Source organism: Prosopis cineraria, unplaced genomic scaffold (assembly GCF_029017545.1).
Source record: "Prosopis cineraria cultivar Desert tree isolate PC_DT_omini unplaced genomic scaffold, ASM2901754v1 PC201, whole genome shotgun sequence".
Classification (NCBI taxonomy): domain Eukaryota; kingdom Viridiplantae; phylum Streptophyta; class Magnoliopsida; order Fabales; family Fabaceae; genus Prosopis; species Prosopis cineraria.
In genome coordinates, this window is record NW_026555528.1 from 14,965 (window position 1) to 30,890 (window position 15,926).

The 15,926-nt window shown below is 31.7% G+C and overlaps 1 protein-coding gene across 1 annotated transcript; it reads left to right on the forward strand.

Annotated features, from left to right (window-relative positions):
- Window positions 1-1,844: 1,844 nt before the first annotated feature.
- LOC129295847 (cytochrome P450 CYP82J17-like) lies at window positions 1,845-14,515 on the forward strand. Its single transcript, XM_054934434.1, has 2 exons — window positions 1,845-2,878; window positions 13,703-14,515. The coding sequence occupies exons 1-2, from the start codon at window positions 1,916-1,918 to the stop codon at window positions 14,342-14,344; spliced, it is 1,605 nt and encodes a 534-aa protein (XP_054790409.1). The 5' UTR covers window positions 1,845-1,915; the 3' UTR covers window positions 14,345-14,515.
- Window positions 14,516-15,926: the final 1,411 nt, after the last annotated feature.

Consider the following 15,926-nt stretch of genomic DNA (forward strand, 5'->3'; position numbering starts at 1 on the left):
TTCAATTTATAGGGCAGGAAAAGAATAAAAAGTTTAGTTTTATTTATAGGGCACTTACATTTTTCTTTCTTATTAAATGCTTTGAATAAAAATATCAGTAATGAGATTTAAAAATATTTACTATGGGTAAAAGTAAAAATTTGTTAAGTTTTAAGACAAAATTAATGAGGTTTAATTTTTTTTATTCTGATAAAACATGCTAAAAGTGGTTTATAAATAGGATTAGAGGGAGAGGGAGTACTTTTCAAACATAAAATGGGGATGTTGGGACATTAATGATTCGTACCTAATTTATATTTGACTATGTTACCCTTCATTATTTTGTCATCTCCTCACAATGATATTAACAAGCATACTTTTCCATCATTAATTTCAAGTACAATTTCAAGTGTGGCATTTAATGGAGAGATAAATAGGGTTCGTGATTTAATTAGAAATCAAATTATACATTATATAGATTGAACCATTAATCATGTAACTACTTAATATTAATGAATGTTAAACTATTTATTACATAATTTTTCCAACATATTAAACTTTACATTTTTTATTCTTAATATTTGGAGTAACATATTAACTTTTATGTTATTTTACATTTTTTAAACATTTTTAATATATTATATTTGTATAACAAAAGTTACAAATTATCATACATTAATATTATTTTTGGTTAATGTATATTTAAAAGTATATTTTAAAAGTACAAATCATCATCAATCCAAATAAATTTCAATTTATTAAACTAATTTTTTTAAAAATATATTCAAATATAAATTTTGTTACAACAAATGATTTTCACTGAACTAATTTTTGCTAAATGAATTTTTAACAAACTCAAAACTAAATAATTTTCAGCTTACATCTAGCAAAAGCACATATGAGAGATTCAACTATTTGTTGGATTTGACAAAATTATATTCCAAATGCAGTTTGAATGTATTTTTGAAAGTTATTTAAACAGGCCTTGAGTCATTGCTAAAAGATATGTATACATTTAGTAATTAAATGTGCTTTAATTTGCAAATATTGGAGGAGGACTTGAGTTAAACTTATCCATATCTACGTTTCCATCTAATAATTTACAATCTATTTTGTGTAATTTTTGCACAATTTGTTCATATGACATTTTTTTTTTTACCAGCGTTCATGTGACGTATTATTGTTGCTGAAGTGTATGAGAGACCACCTATACAAAGCTCATGGTGTAAGAGATAACACCCTGCCTAGTTGTAGTTGATAATTGATGGCAAACAGAATTTCGAAATTTGAGGATGTAGCTGTGTTGGTGACAGAATTTCTAGTAAAAAAGGGTCCCAATCTACCTTGATCTGGATTAATTTGGACCTAACTAAAGTCACCTCTATAGTCAAAATGAAGCAAATTTAGGATACTAGATGTAACGAGGCTTATTTAAATTATCATTTTTTTATTAGGCATCATAAAAGACTTAAAAAGACCGTCGAAAGTGATGAAATTTCGATCCCGTTTGTCAAATCAATAATCCCATTAGGTTCCAAGTCATCCTCATTTTTGACGCCTCATATGATCTCTTCAATGTTTAATCTTTCCGTCATTTTCTCACCCCCTCTTTCTTTATGTTCAAGTAATGATCAAATTTCATTAAGATAAATGAATTAAAATACAAACTTTCTAGTATTATACTAGGAAGGAGATCTAGTTCAACTTAAATGTGGTTCATTCCGATTTCTTACCCTCTTCTCCTTATCCATCTCGTCCACCTGTCCTCCATTTGTGTGGCAAGTCGTTTTCCTCCATTTATCACGTACCTTTGAATTAGACAATATTTGCCATGTAATGGTCGTCGTCGTGGTCGTCGTCTTCTTCCTTTAATAAACGTTGACATAGCAATTGATACAAAAATCAAGGATTATCATCTTCTCAAAGCTTCAAATACATGAGAGAAACCATAATGGATCTTCTTTCTCTCCCAACAATAACAGCAATTTCAATCCTTCTTTTGTCACTACTTGTATGGATCATCAGAGCTCAGAAAAACTCACCAAACCACACAACCAAAGGCATGGTAGCACCAGAACCTTCAGGAGCCTTACCCCTTTTAGGTCATCTTCATCTTCTTGGAGCTCAAGCTCCTCTTGCTCACACCTTAGCTTCCTTCGCAGACAAGTATGGCCCCATCTTCACCATCAGACTCGGAGCCTTCCCTGCCCTCGTTGTTAGCAGCCAAGACGCCATTAAAGACTGCTTCACCACCAACGACAAAACCCTAGCCTGTCGCCCGAGATCCAGCCACGGCGTCTACCTCGGTTACAACTTCGCCGGGTTCGGGTTCGCGCCCGACGGCCCGTACTGGCGCAAATTGAGGAAGCTCGTCATGCTCGAGCTACTATCGGCTCGGCGACTGGAATCACTGAGGCATGTGTATGAATCTGAGATCGATGTTTTCATCGGCGATCTGTACTCGTACATCGTCGGAGATGGTAATAATAAAGGTAGGGTTGTGATTAGCGAGTGGTTGGAGCGATTGACGCTGAACGTAATCACGAAGATGATTGCAGGGAAGAGGTATTTTGGGAATTTGCGAGATGTGGATGATGAAGAGGCACGTAGGGTTGTGAAGCTGATAAAGGATTTCATGCATATTTCTGGAGAATTTGTTCCTTCAGATTTGATTCCGTTTCTGGGATGGTTTCGTGGTGAAGGAAAGGTACTGAGATCGATGAAGAGGATTGCGAATGATCTGGATTCTCTGGCGTCAAGTTGGGTTGAAGAGCATCGTGTGAAGAAGAAAGAGTTCAGTGAGAAGCAGGATTTCATTGACTTCATGCTTTCTGTAATTGAAGAAGACGACTCTGCCTTGGGCCATACACGTGACACCATCATCAAGGCAAATGTCTTGGTACGTTTTTTCTTGCTTGACTTTTAAACCATCATTAGTTGACGGGAAAAAAAGAGTATTTTTATGTGAATAATTCTTCTTAAATTTAGCATTTTCCCCCTGCAATTTTCCATGATCCGTCGTTAATTAACAGAAAATTAATAGACAACGGTGTTAAAATTCGCATAATTTAAAAAAAAATTATCGTAAGCTTTGAAAGTCAACGGATTATTTATGCATGACTTAGAGAGGATTTTTATGCAATTCAGAAATTATTATATGTTTTAAATTTCAATATTGTAGATTTTCCAAAAAAATGAGAAAATATTATTCACTTATTCAGACATTTTTTAAAATATAATGTTAAAAAATATAAAACATTTTACGTCATGATTAATATGATTTCTTCAAAAACATTTTTAATTAAGAGTGTACTTAATAAGATATTTTTAATTGAGACACTCTATTAAATAAAGATAAATATGAAAATAGTGTATAATTTTAAAAATAATTAATTAATCTATTCGAAGGTAATTTGCTCAAAAGTATTTTATAATATTCAATAAAATATATATTTTATATTTAGTTATTTATTTATTTTTGGTAAACTTGTGCTTCTAATATGAAGGAAGTGGGGTAATTGTTTGTTTAAAAAGTAGTTCATCATATGCTAACTTAGTGAAAAATAATAAGAAAAATCACAATTAGGTCATCACAAAACAAATTTAATTATCAAGAGGTTCTAAAAAATACATAAAATATTTTCAAACCTCAAATCCTGTTTATTTACAAATTGATAAAGTGTATTTACAACTTATTTGTGTGAGAATTTGCTTTTGATTTTGTCAAGTTATCTTAGGAAAAAGTTACTTTAGCTTTTGTTAAAAAATATCTTTAATTTAAATAAGTCAACTTTTAAAAAAGTTGCTTTTACTTTTATTTTTTGAAATGTTCACCTTGACATTATCAGGATAACATTTTAATACATGGTTGTGATAACCATGATTAATTAATCCTTAAAAAAAATTATCACAACTCAAAGGTTTAGAAATAAAATAGTTTAAAATGATGAGATTCCAAAAAAATCCTTTTTAAAAAGATGTTTGAGTTTAAATTATAGTTTAAAATAAATTATACGAGATAACAAAAGCATGAAAATCATAAACAACTTTTAAAAACAATAACAGAACAATATGAAAAATACCAAAATTTGCCTTGTCTATCGCGGTGGATGGCATAGAGTAACTTCATCCCTCCTTGTGCATTGTGTCATGGTGTTACTATCATGTGCTGTAGCGCAAGCTTGCTATCATGACAACATTTCAGACTAACCTTTGGAGCACGCTGTTTTAGCATTTGATATTCGATTTGAATGGTTTAAGTGTCTACATGTAGCTATTTGAGCCCTTTAACTATTGGCACTGATTTTGCACCTAAATATTCAACCATTAAAAAGTTAGACATCTAAATCTAAAATAGTCCATTTTCAAACCATAATACACAAATGTGTCAAAAACTCACAAACTAGTGTCAATAACCTTGAAAATACTTAAACCAATTCAAATGGACCACACACAACTTCAAAGGCCAAATATGTCACAACAACAGTAGTCCAAACACAAACTGACCACCAAATCCATTACTCCATAATGAATTCAAAGGGGATAATTTCATTCAAAATAACATGTTATGGCCATTCCCATATACAAAACGTTACAACAGCACTTGTACTAATATCTCGATCACTCACAATCATTTAATCACAGGCACATCAATTGTAAGCCGAGATATGCATATTATACAAATTTTCATATAACTGACTCAAAATATGTATGAAATCTTAAGTTGGCATAAACTTCATATCATATTTGTTACAAAACCAAAACATGAAATGGAAGAGCTATACAAACAAAGCTTTTTACTCCTTTTATAGCATATTAAATGTTTTTTCTTGCTTGACTACTTTTAGTTTTTAAACCATCATAAGTTGTGGGAAAAAATAATTACTTTTATGTGAATAATTCTTCTTAAATTTAGGATTTTTTCCGTGTAATTTTCCTTGATCCATTAATAAATTAATTGAAAATTAACGGACAACGGTGTTGAAATTCACATAATTTCTTTTAAAAAAGAATTTATCGTAAGCTTTGAAAGTCAACAGATTATTTATTCACAACTTAGAAAGGATTTTTATGCAATTCAAAATTTTTTAGATGTTTTAAATTTCAAAATTGTAGATTTTTCCCCCCAAAAAAAATGAGAAAATGGTATTCCCTTATTTAATATTATAAGATATTTTTTAAATCACAATGGTAAAAAATATAAGGCATTTTGTGTCAATTAAAATATAATTAATAAGGTTTCTTCAAAAACACCCTTAATTAAGAGTGTAGTTAATAAGATATTTTTAATTGAAACACTTTACTAATTAAAGATAAACATGAAATGACTATATAATTTTAAAGATAATTAATTAATTTATTAGAATGTAATTCGATCAAATAGTATTTTATGATATTGAATGAAATATATATTTTGTATTTATTTACTTTTTATGGTTAAACTTGTATTTTTAATATGAAGGAGGTGGGGTGATTGTTTGTTTAAAAATTAATAGACCACATATTAAGTTGGTGAAAAATAATAGGAAAAATCACACCTAGATCAAAAAAAAAAAATTTAATTACCAAGAGGTCTAATAAAATGCATAAAATACTCTCAAATATTAAATCATACGTATTTATAACTTGATAAAGAGCATTTACAACTTGGGTATGAGTTTAATATTAAATTATCATTTTCCTTTGCTAAGTTGTAAATGAGCAAGATTTAGGATTTGAGAGTATTTTGCGCATTTCATAGGACCTCTTAGTAATTAAATTTGTTTGTGGGCCCTAGGTGTGATTTTTCCAAAATAATATTCTTTTCATTTTCAAATATAAGAAAAATGATCAACTCGCACAGTTTAAAAGTTGATTAAATGTAATAATTATGACTGAAATTAAAAGTTTCAATTGAATTATTCCTATGATTAATTAAGAAAATTTGTCTTATAAAAATAAATATTTAACCAAATTTGTCTTGAAATTTATAATTTTTCTTATAAAAAAATAAGGAGACATTTTCTCATATAATAAAAAATAGAGTGAGTGTATAATATAAATTGAACCGACGTTACTATTACATTATTATTATCATCATTTGAAGGCAGATGTTTGTATAAGGAGACCTATATTGCTTGGCCCTTCTTGTAGTCTTTCGTCTACTAAACCATTCCTTATCATCGTTAGAATTATCCTAGAATTCACAATCACATTCAGGTTCACATATGTCTAGAACACAATCCCATATAAAGTAACCATTAACATAGGATCCATAGATTGGCTTGCCTTCTTTTGTGAAGAATTCAATAAGAGGATTACACTTATGTTGAGCAAAAGCCGATGTTATAGTTAGGATCTTGCCCAAAGACTGGCCTACTTCTTGGTACCTAGGCCTTTTAAAGACTGATTTGACAGTTTTGTTTGGCAACCTATACAAAATAGGAGGATCTTTTGTACGTATGTCTTGTTGGTTAAAGTGAAACTTCTTTTCATAATTGTTGATCCACTTTAATGGTTTTGATTGTGTTAGCTCCTCTCATGGTAGATGTCTCAAGATTTGAATCATAGAGGATTCACTAACTCGTTTGGCTACCATATATAGTACATCCTTAATTGAGTTAGGGAAGTAAAGATCAAGCGAATGGTTTTGCATTCTGTAAACAATCTGGTGGTGTGAAGTAGCCATGATGGATCTCTATTCTTGTTTTGCTTTGATTATCTGGATTTGAACTTTTAGTTTGATAAAAAGAGTCAAATTTGTCAATTTAATGTTGAAAGTAGGAGCTATGGCATTACTAAGAGTAGTTAGCAAAGTTCTAATCAAGGCATTACTGTATGTAGTGTAGTTGGTGTCTAATAAGGCAATCCTAGTTGTAACAAAAATCCTTTTTTTACCATGAATGGTTAAGATTAGGTGAATGACTCCAACATAGAGGTGTGTATATCCCTATGATTTACAGGTTTTGATTAAAGGCTAAGGGATCTTAAGGGTTATGTACTATTCAATAGAGGTGGCTTGAAAGCTGTACTCCTCTGCTTGAAAGCTGCACTAGTCAAGCTTGGAAGTTTGGACAACTTCTTTAGCTTGAGGACGTTGAGTGGAAATTAAGGATTTAATTCCCTAAGTCAAAGAGTCAAATTTATGATAAAGGTTGTAAGGGCTAAGTTTATATTTTGGATCATTGCATTTTCTGATAAGGTGGTAAACTAAACTAGATTTTCTATCTTGTTGGAGAGGGTTTGTTTTATAAAGGAAAGAAGACAGTCGAAGGAAAAAAAAGGAAGATGAATTGGGTTAAAGGAAATAGTCAAGGTTTCTAGTGTCTTACTAATATTTTTTGAGTTCTACTTATGCAACATCATTCCTTTGTCAATAAGATTATGGCTCTGATATCATGGAGGCAAGTCGAGCACTACAGACCTAAAGATCCTTGTGTCTTTATATCTTGAGGTAATATTAATCTAAATAAGGCCTCTCAGTGCCATTCATAATCAAACATGGTCACTTTAAGATCTTCAAACCCCTTGATACATTAACCCATGAATATTTAAGCATAGTGATATGGTTTACACTCGAATTATGGATAAATTTTTTCTGATGCATAAGTTTTTCAAAGAGGCAAGTGTAGAATATACTTGAATCTTTGCATGACAAAAGTAAAATACTATTGAGTCAAGCTTTCACAAAAGAAGAGAGGATTTAGAAGAGATACATAGGGGAAAATACACTGATTCTTATTCCTTAGTGGATAATCCTTATAAAATCTACCATACTACATAACCTAAACTCCCTTTTATAGATGAAGAGAGGAGAAAGACAACACACACTATTCTTACATGTTTGCTAGTTTTGCTTAAAAGTAAAGTAGATGCGACTAAAAGCAAAAGCAAAAGCAAAAATAGCTTTTTTAAAAGCTGACTTAACTAAAGTAAGGATATCTTTTGACAGAAGTTAAAGTAACTTTTGACAAATACAAAAACAAAAGCTACTCTCTTAAAAATGACTTGATAAAAGCAAAAGCAAATTCCTAGTGTGATAGAAGATGGGGCTTCATTACTTCAAATGCTTGTAGATACATTCTTGATTAAATGAGAGGTTAGAATATTAAATTTCTTCTTTTTTAAAGTGCCATGCTGATGTGTCTTCTTCCCACTCTGTTTCTTTGTCTTCTTGTTCTTTAGATAGTCTCGGGGTGACATATAGTCCTTCACTTCAGGAAATTATTAATAAAATTGAGATTCTATCTCGTATAGATCTTGGCTGCTTGGAAGAGGAAGTTTTGGGTCTTAAGATGGCTAGGCCTTATGGGTTATGGAAACTTGTTCCATCCATGTAGAGTATCTTTTTTGTAAAGCAATATTAGCAACCTATTCTGGCAAATGAATTTCTAAAGATGGAGGATCATCTGGGATGATAAGCTAGAATAGAATTAGACTAAGTGAACTATACTTAGGATTAGGGTTTGTGCTTGTAAAATTGTTTAAACCACATAAAAAATCTTTTAACTTAGATAAAACTTCTTTTTTATGTGATGGCTAATCATGAGAGGATTTTTAAAGGTTAGAACCTTCATTATTAGTATCATAGAGGTAGTGGTAAATTGATAACTATGGGACAACAAATGCACATGCATAGAGAGGCTAAGATGGACCACATGTACCACAAGGCTTCTTCTAAGAATAGGACCTCATATAGGGAATGGTTAGATATTGAACTTGAATGTCAAAATATTCAAGGTGAGGATGGATATGGGTTTTGTGGAGGAAAAGGTGAAGTGAAAAGAATAAACTTCTTTTAACTAGTTGATGAACTTTAGAGATAGATGTAGGGTAGGAATTAGGGAGAAAACTAATTTTATTGGCATGATGTTGACGATAAAGAGAGGTTGGTGGTGAGAGGGTGTTATGAGTAGGACTCTTTTCTGAGGTATAGTCGGGTAATCTGTAATGGTGTTGTGGCTTTTTTTTTATATGACTAATTGTGAATTTATAGAAAACTAATCTTTCTATCAAAGGAGTTAGGTTTCAGGGAGTATCATTTTGTTTTGATCAAGGATTTTAAGAAATGATGTGTTACCCATTTCTACCACAAAATCGTAGGGGTTGAGAGGAAAGTTGAATTTTTCTATGTTATGTTTAATAGCCAGGACTTCCTTGTAAGCTATGTGATAATGCTTTTTAGAGGTTTTGAATTCTCTGCTAGTATGATCACAATAATATCTTTTCATATTCTCCTTTTCAATAAGCACTACTCCCTAAGAGTCATCACTCATATCGATCTAAAGAATTCTTTATCATTTATCAGGAATCCTAAATGGTGAAGGATGTTGAGATATCTGCATTAGATACTAGACAACATTAATCTGATTGATTCCTCATGGTGGTGGATTTTTTCATAATAGCTTGGATAATTGGCTAGTGTGATTGGACACATGAGGAATAAAGTCCCTAATGTAGTTTATGATTCTTAAGAATTGTTAAAGTTGAACCACAAATAATTTTCATCTAGAAAGTTTAGTAATTCTGAAGCAATATGTGGATTAGGCTGGTATTATCCAGAAGATCTTGCATTAGCATGACAAGAGTGCTCAAGGATGCATAGAACTAACCAAATCAGATGGGGCTTGCCAAGTATTCTATGTTGAGAAGAGAGCAGAAAAACAAGGAGGAAAGAAAAGCGTGGTTATTAATTATAAACCTCTCAATGCTTTTCTTTAAGATAATAAGTTTCTATTACTAAAGATCGACACTCAGTTAGTTCATTTAAATGGAACTAAAATATTCTTAAAATTTAATCTTAAAATAGGATTTTGGCAGCTAGGAATTGATCTAACAGATCATTATAAGAAGGCTTTTTGTATTCCTAATGTCCAGTACCAATGGACAATAATGCTATTTAGATTTAAGACTGCTCCATCACTATTCCAGAAGGCTATGATCCACATCTTTAAGCCCATCCTCAATAATATTCTAGTGTATATTGGTGATATATTATTGTTTTTGGAGACTGAATAGGAGCATAAAGACCTATTAGCCCAATTCTTTAAGATAATCCAAATATATGGGATTATGGTTTTGGCTTGCAAAAGGTCACATAGGTGCAACCTAAATAGAATTCTTGGATATAATTATCCAAAATGGACTATACTAGCCCAGTCCAAATATTGCTCAAGAATTATTGAATTTTTTAGGTGAAAATTTATTTGTGATTCAAATTCAACAGTTCTTGGGAATTGTAAATTACATCAGGGACTTTATTCCTCACGTGTCCAATCACATTAGCCAGTTGTCTAGGCTATTATGAAAAAATCTACCATCTTGAAGAATCAATCAGACTAAGGTTGTCCAGTATCTAGAGCAGATATCTCAACATCCTTCATCACTTAGGAGTACTAAAAGAACAAAGAATTTTGTAGATCGATATGAGTAGTGACTATTGGGGAGCAATACTTATTGAAAAAGAAAATGGAAAAAGATATTATTATGGTCATGCTAACAGAGAATTCAAAACCTTTGGAAAGCATTATCATATAGCTTACAAAGAAGTCTTGGCTGTTAAATATGGCACTAAAAAAATTTAGCTTTCATGTCAGCCCTATCACTTTATGGCAGAAATGGACACATGTCATTCCCTAAAATCTTTGGTCAAAATAAAAGATATTTCCTGAAGCCCAACTCGTTCGATAAAAAAAATTGATTTTCTTACTATAAATTCACTATTCATCATATAAAGGGAAGATATAACACGATTGCAGATTACTTGATTGTACCTCAGAAAAGAGTTCAATTTATAACACCCTCTTACCACCAACCTCTCTTTATAACATCGTGCCAAAGAAATTAGTTTTCCCCTAATTCTTGCGACACCAGGAACTTTATCAAGTCATTGAATCTTTTGTCTTATGGAAGATACCATTAAATAAGCAGAAGGTTTATCCCTTCTTCATTGTCCACTGTCTTTGCAATTTGGATCATCAAGGGAATCTTTATGTAGCTAATTAGAACTATTTATAGAAATCCTCTTGTAATTAGCCATCGCATGAAAAAGAAGTTTTATTTGAGTTAAAAGATTTTTTTTGTGATTTAAACAACTTTACATGCACGAACCCAAATCTTCAGTGTATTTCACTTGGTTTAATTCCATTTTAGCCTGTCATCCCAAATGATCCTCCAGCTCTAGAACTTCATATGCTAGGATGGGTTGTTAATATTACTTTACTGAAAGTATACTTTACATGGATGGAATAAGCTTTTATAATCCATGAAGCCTAGCCATCTTAAGACCTAAAACTTCTTGTTTGCCCTCCCTCTTCTCAAAGTTTACCCCTAGGTGTCCTTGGTGGGGCAAACAGTAGGACCCTTTAGAGCTCAATTTACTCAAGACAGGGTATGCTAGTAGTATACTTATCCCAAAACCTTCCCAATGATTAAATTCTCAAGGGCTTAGCATAACGCACACCCCTGGGGTTCAATCCTACAACTTCTCCTACAAAACGAAGAAGTAGGCAACATTGGTACCACTAAACTGAACTCAGAGTTTACCTCCAGGTTTCCTTAGTAGGGCAAAGAGTAAAACCTTTTCAAGCCTAATTTACTCAGGATAGCATACGCTAGTAGTACATCCTTCCTAAACCTTCCCAATGATTGAATTCTCAAGGATTTGGCGTAATGCACGCCCCTAAGGTTCAATCCTACAACTCTCCTACAAAGTAAAGAAGTGGGCAATATTAGTACCGTTGAGTTGGGTCAATTAGGCTATACTATCAGCGTACATTGTTCTAAGTAAATTAGACTTTAAAGGGTCCCACTCTCTACCCTACTAGAGAAAGTTAGGGTTAATTTTTGAGAAGAGGAAGGGAGAACACTTGCTCCTCTAAATAGCTAAAATTCATATGAGATAGAGTCTCAATTTTATCAATAATTTTTTAAAGCAAATGTCTCTTTCACCCTAAGATAGTCTAAGGAATAATAAGATAAAGTGGTAGAGTAGGAAGAAGACAACCCAACATGGCACCTTATAAAAGAAGAAAGCTAGTATTCTAACCTCTCATTTGATCAAGAATGTATCTTTAAGCATATAAAGTGATGAGGCCTCATCCTCTATCATGCGTGGAAATTTGCTTTTGCTTGTGTCAAGTGATCTTTAGAAAAGTAACTTTTGTTTTTGTATTTGTCAAAAGTTACTTTAGTTTTTGTCAAAAGATGCCTTGCATTAGTCAAGTCAGCTTTTAGGAAAGATGCTTTTACTTTGCTTTTGCTTTTACTTTTAGTCACGTCTACTTTACTTTTAAAAAAAACTAACAAGCACGTAATAATGGTGTGCGTCGTCTTTTTCCTTCCTTTATCTATAAAAGGGAGTTTGGGTCATGTGATAAGTTAGAGTTTGTAAGGATCATCCATTAAGGAATGAGAATTAGTGTGTTTTCCCCATATCTCTCTTCTAAATCCTCTCTTCTCTTATAAAAATTTGATTCAATAGTATTTTACTTCTATCATATAAAGATTTAAGTATGCCATGTACTTATCTCTTTAGGAACTTGTGCATAAAAAAATTTGACCATGATCCATGAGTGTGCATGAGCCATCTCACTACGTATAAAGATCTATGGGTTGATGTAACAAGGAGTTGGAGATCTTAAAGTGGCCATGTTTGTCTAGGAGCAGCATTGAGAGGCCTTACTTGAATCAATATTACCCCAAAATATAGATATATAAGGATCTCTGGGTCTGTAGCGCATAGCTTACCCATAACAATAACATGTAATAATTGACAAAAATACTAAATAATTAATTTCTAGAAAAATGAGATACAATAATTGAGGAAAGAGATCCAACAAGTGCAATTTAAGTCAAACATAAATTGTTGTTGTTATTGTTATTTTTATTATTGATAAGGGGCAAAAGCCCATTATTGTTGTTGTTGTTGTTGTTAGTATTATTATTAATATTATTACTGTTAAAACTAGTAGTTATTGCCTTCTTTATACAGTGGGATTGACCGGTCAATAAATATTTTGGTGGACAATTAATGTAGCCTTTGGACCACATAAATCTTTTTAATAAATCTTATCTTGTCCTATCCAATTAAGATTAACTTTATTATACTTGATACGCACACTACTTTCTTAATACTCCCGTTCTTATTATATGATGTCTTCTAAAAGGAATTTTTAATTTTTAATATAAGGTATTTGATGAGGTAAGTAGAGTTACTTTATAATAAAGAGAAGAAAAAGTATAAAACAAACTTTTTTATTCCATCACGCAAATTATAGGAAATTTGAGGGTATTATCATCTCACGCCTAAATAATCTAAACCTTTGCTATATAGGATCATTATTAATATAAGACAAACTTTGAAAGCTCTTTTTTTTTATCCTTAATAAGGAACAAAATTAGAGTAATTAATTTTTTTTCAATTTTACCATCATTTATTTATATAGCTTGAATTCCAAGACAATAATTTATTATGGTTATTGATTGCAAACAATAACAAAATTGAAAAGTTATATGTGTATATATATGTGTGTGTGTGTATAATCTTAAGGATATAACTAACGTTTTTTAGCAAGTGTACATTTGATTAACTTTGTCTCATACTAAAGATCAAAGGAAGTATATAATTCAAATCTATCATATTTGCAATTATGCATGTGCCTTATTTTAAATGCAAGTAAAACATTTTCTTTATTAGCCACCGGACATGTTCGAAGATCCTGATATAAGATTTATTTGAATTTAGAGTTTGATCTTAGCTGGGGCAGACACAACCTCCATCAACTTGACATGGATGCTAGCCTTACTATTGAACAACAAACACGTCCTAAAGCGTGCCCAAGAGGAGGTCGATCATCACGTGGGCAAACAAAGATGGGTCCAAACTTTAGATATCAAAAACCTAATTTACCTTCAAGCTATTGTCAAAGAAACCCTAAGATTATACCCACCAGGTCCTCTCTTGGTCCCCCATGAAGCAACACAAGACTGTTATATCTGTGGCTATTACGTCCCAAAAGGCACCAGAGTATTAGCTAATGTGTGGAAGCTCCACAGAGACCCAACCATTTGGTCACAGCCTGAAAAATTCATGCCTGAGAGGTTCATTACAGAGAATGGAGATATTGACAATGAAGGTCACCATTTTCAGTACCTTCCTTTTGGGATTGGAAGAAGGGCTTGTCCTGGTTCGAATTTAGCAGTGCAAGTAAGTGTGTTGAGTCTAGCTCGTTTGCTTCAAGGGTTTGAGTTGGTGAAGGTAGGTGATGAACCAGTGGACATGAAAGAAGGCACAAGCATTACTTTGCCCAAGGCAACTCCATTGGAAGCTGTTCTAACCCCACGATGTTTACCTCATCAATATCAATTATTGTCGAAAACATCTTAACTACTGGAACAGGTTCCTACCGGTTCTCGTCTTGCCCTCGATCACATGGACAAGTGATCAATGATAAAAGAAAAATAAAGGGACAATGACATTCAAGGCCTTTTAAATTTATCCCAACAAAATACTGTCTTGTTAAAGCATGTTTATGTTATTAAAAACTGAATATTAACTTGTTAAGTTTCTAAGAAAACCCTAACAAAAAAATAAATTAAGGTTTAACTTTTAATAACACCATATACTTGTTTTCATATAACAAATCTGATACAAAATTTATAAACTTTATCGTGACAAATTTCTTAAACGAGTCTTAATTGTATTCTTCAAAGAATAAAAAAAAAATTCTGCCCTTGCAAGGCAAGAACAAAACTAGGAGGAGGGGAGCATGAGAGAATATTTTCCCTTTAATTAGCAGTACACCATTTTCATTCAACTAAATTTTCAAATGGTGAGTTTCACTAAACTGTATTGTATGCACGTGCTGCGTGCGTGTGTATATGGTGTATTATATACGTCTAGCAATGTTAGTTTTTTTTTTTCCCTTTCTCTCATCCATTCTTTTTTGGTTGGGTTAATTTGTGTAAAGCTTTGTTAAACTCCAAACTTATAATAAACGACAAAAATTGAAGAGGTTGTTTGCAAATCTCTGTACACAAAAAGCTGGTGGGGTAAGTTGTGAAATATGTGGTGAGTTAGCTTCATTTTTTAATTTCATTTTATTTATATTATGATTTTTTTTATAATATATTAATTATGCGAAGATAAAATAGTAAATATTGTTATTGATTGGTCTTGCAAGTACACGGGAATCGCTCATGGCAATAGAGAATTAATCCATAGTATTCCATAAACACACACACACACACAATTGCGAAGAGAAATTAAATTAAAGAACTAAAATTGCAACTAATAATTGTAAAAGCAATATGATAATCTGTGAGTTATTCCAATCAATAGAGCATATCAAAATTCATGATTTACATTATGGGATGACATATTCTCACTCATTTAACTGATATTAAGACTATAGTGTCAACCATTAGGAATGTGTTCTAATTACCTTTTGATTTAACTTCATATTTATTAGATTCAAATTCACTCTTGTCTAACTCAATTATCTAATTAATATCAAAATTCAGGATATGCATTATGGGATGACATATTCTTACTCATTTAATTGATCTTAAGCAACTATAGTGCCAACCATTAGGAATGTGTTCTAATTACCTTTTGATTTAGCTTCATATTTATTAGATTCAAATTCACTCTCATCTAACTCAATTATCTAATTAAGCCTTGAAATTATAATTTAAGTCAAGATGAATCTAAAAGCCCTCTCTTGACTCTTATTTACATTCATCTTTCTAAGTTTAGATTTGCTCTTCACCAAACATACATACCCACATATAATGGTGGCAAAACATAGGGATAGAAATAGATTAGGTTGAATTAAGTTTTAACCAAATAAACCTAAACTTAACTTGAAACTTGTATAATATTATTTTTCACGACTCAAGTATGAGTTTATCTAAAGCCTACCCTAATTTTGAAGCTTATTTAAAAGTTTATTTTAAATGGGAATCTT

Bases quoted from the DNA above. Each gene is read 5' to 3' on its own strand.
- LOC129295847 (XM_054934434.1), top strand. From the start codon at position 1,916: ATGAGAGAAACCATAATGGATCTTCTTTCTCTCCCAACAATAACAGCA. The intron at 2,879-13,702 runs GTACGTTTTTTC...ATTTGAATTTAG, and splicing joins TCATCAAGGCAAATGTCTTG to AGTTTGATCTTAGCTGGGGC.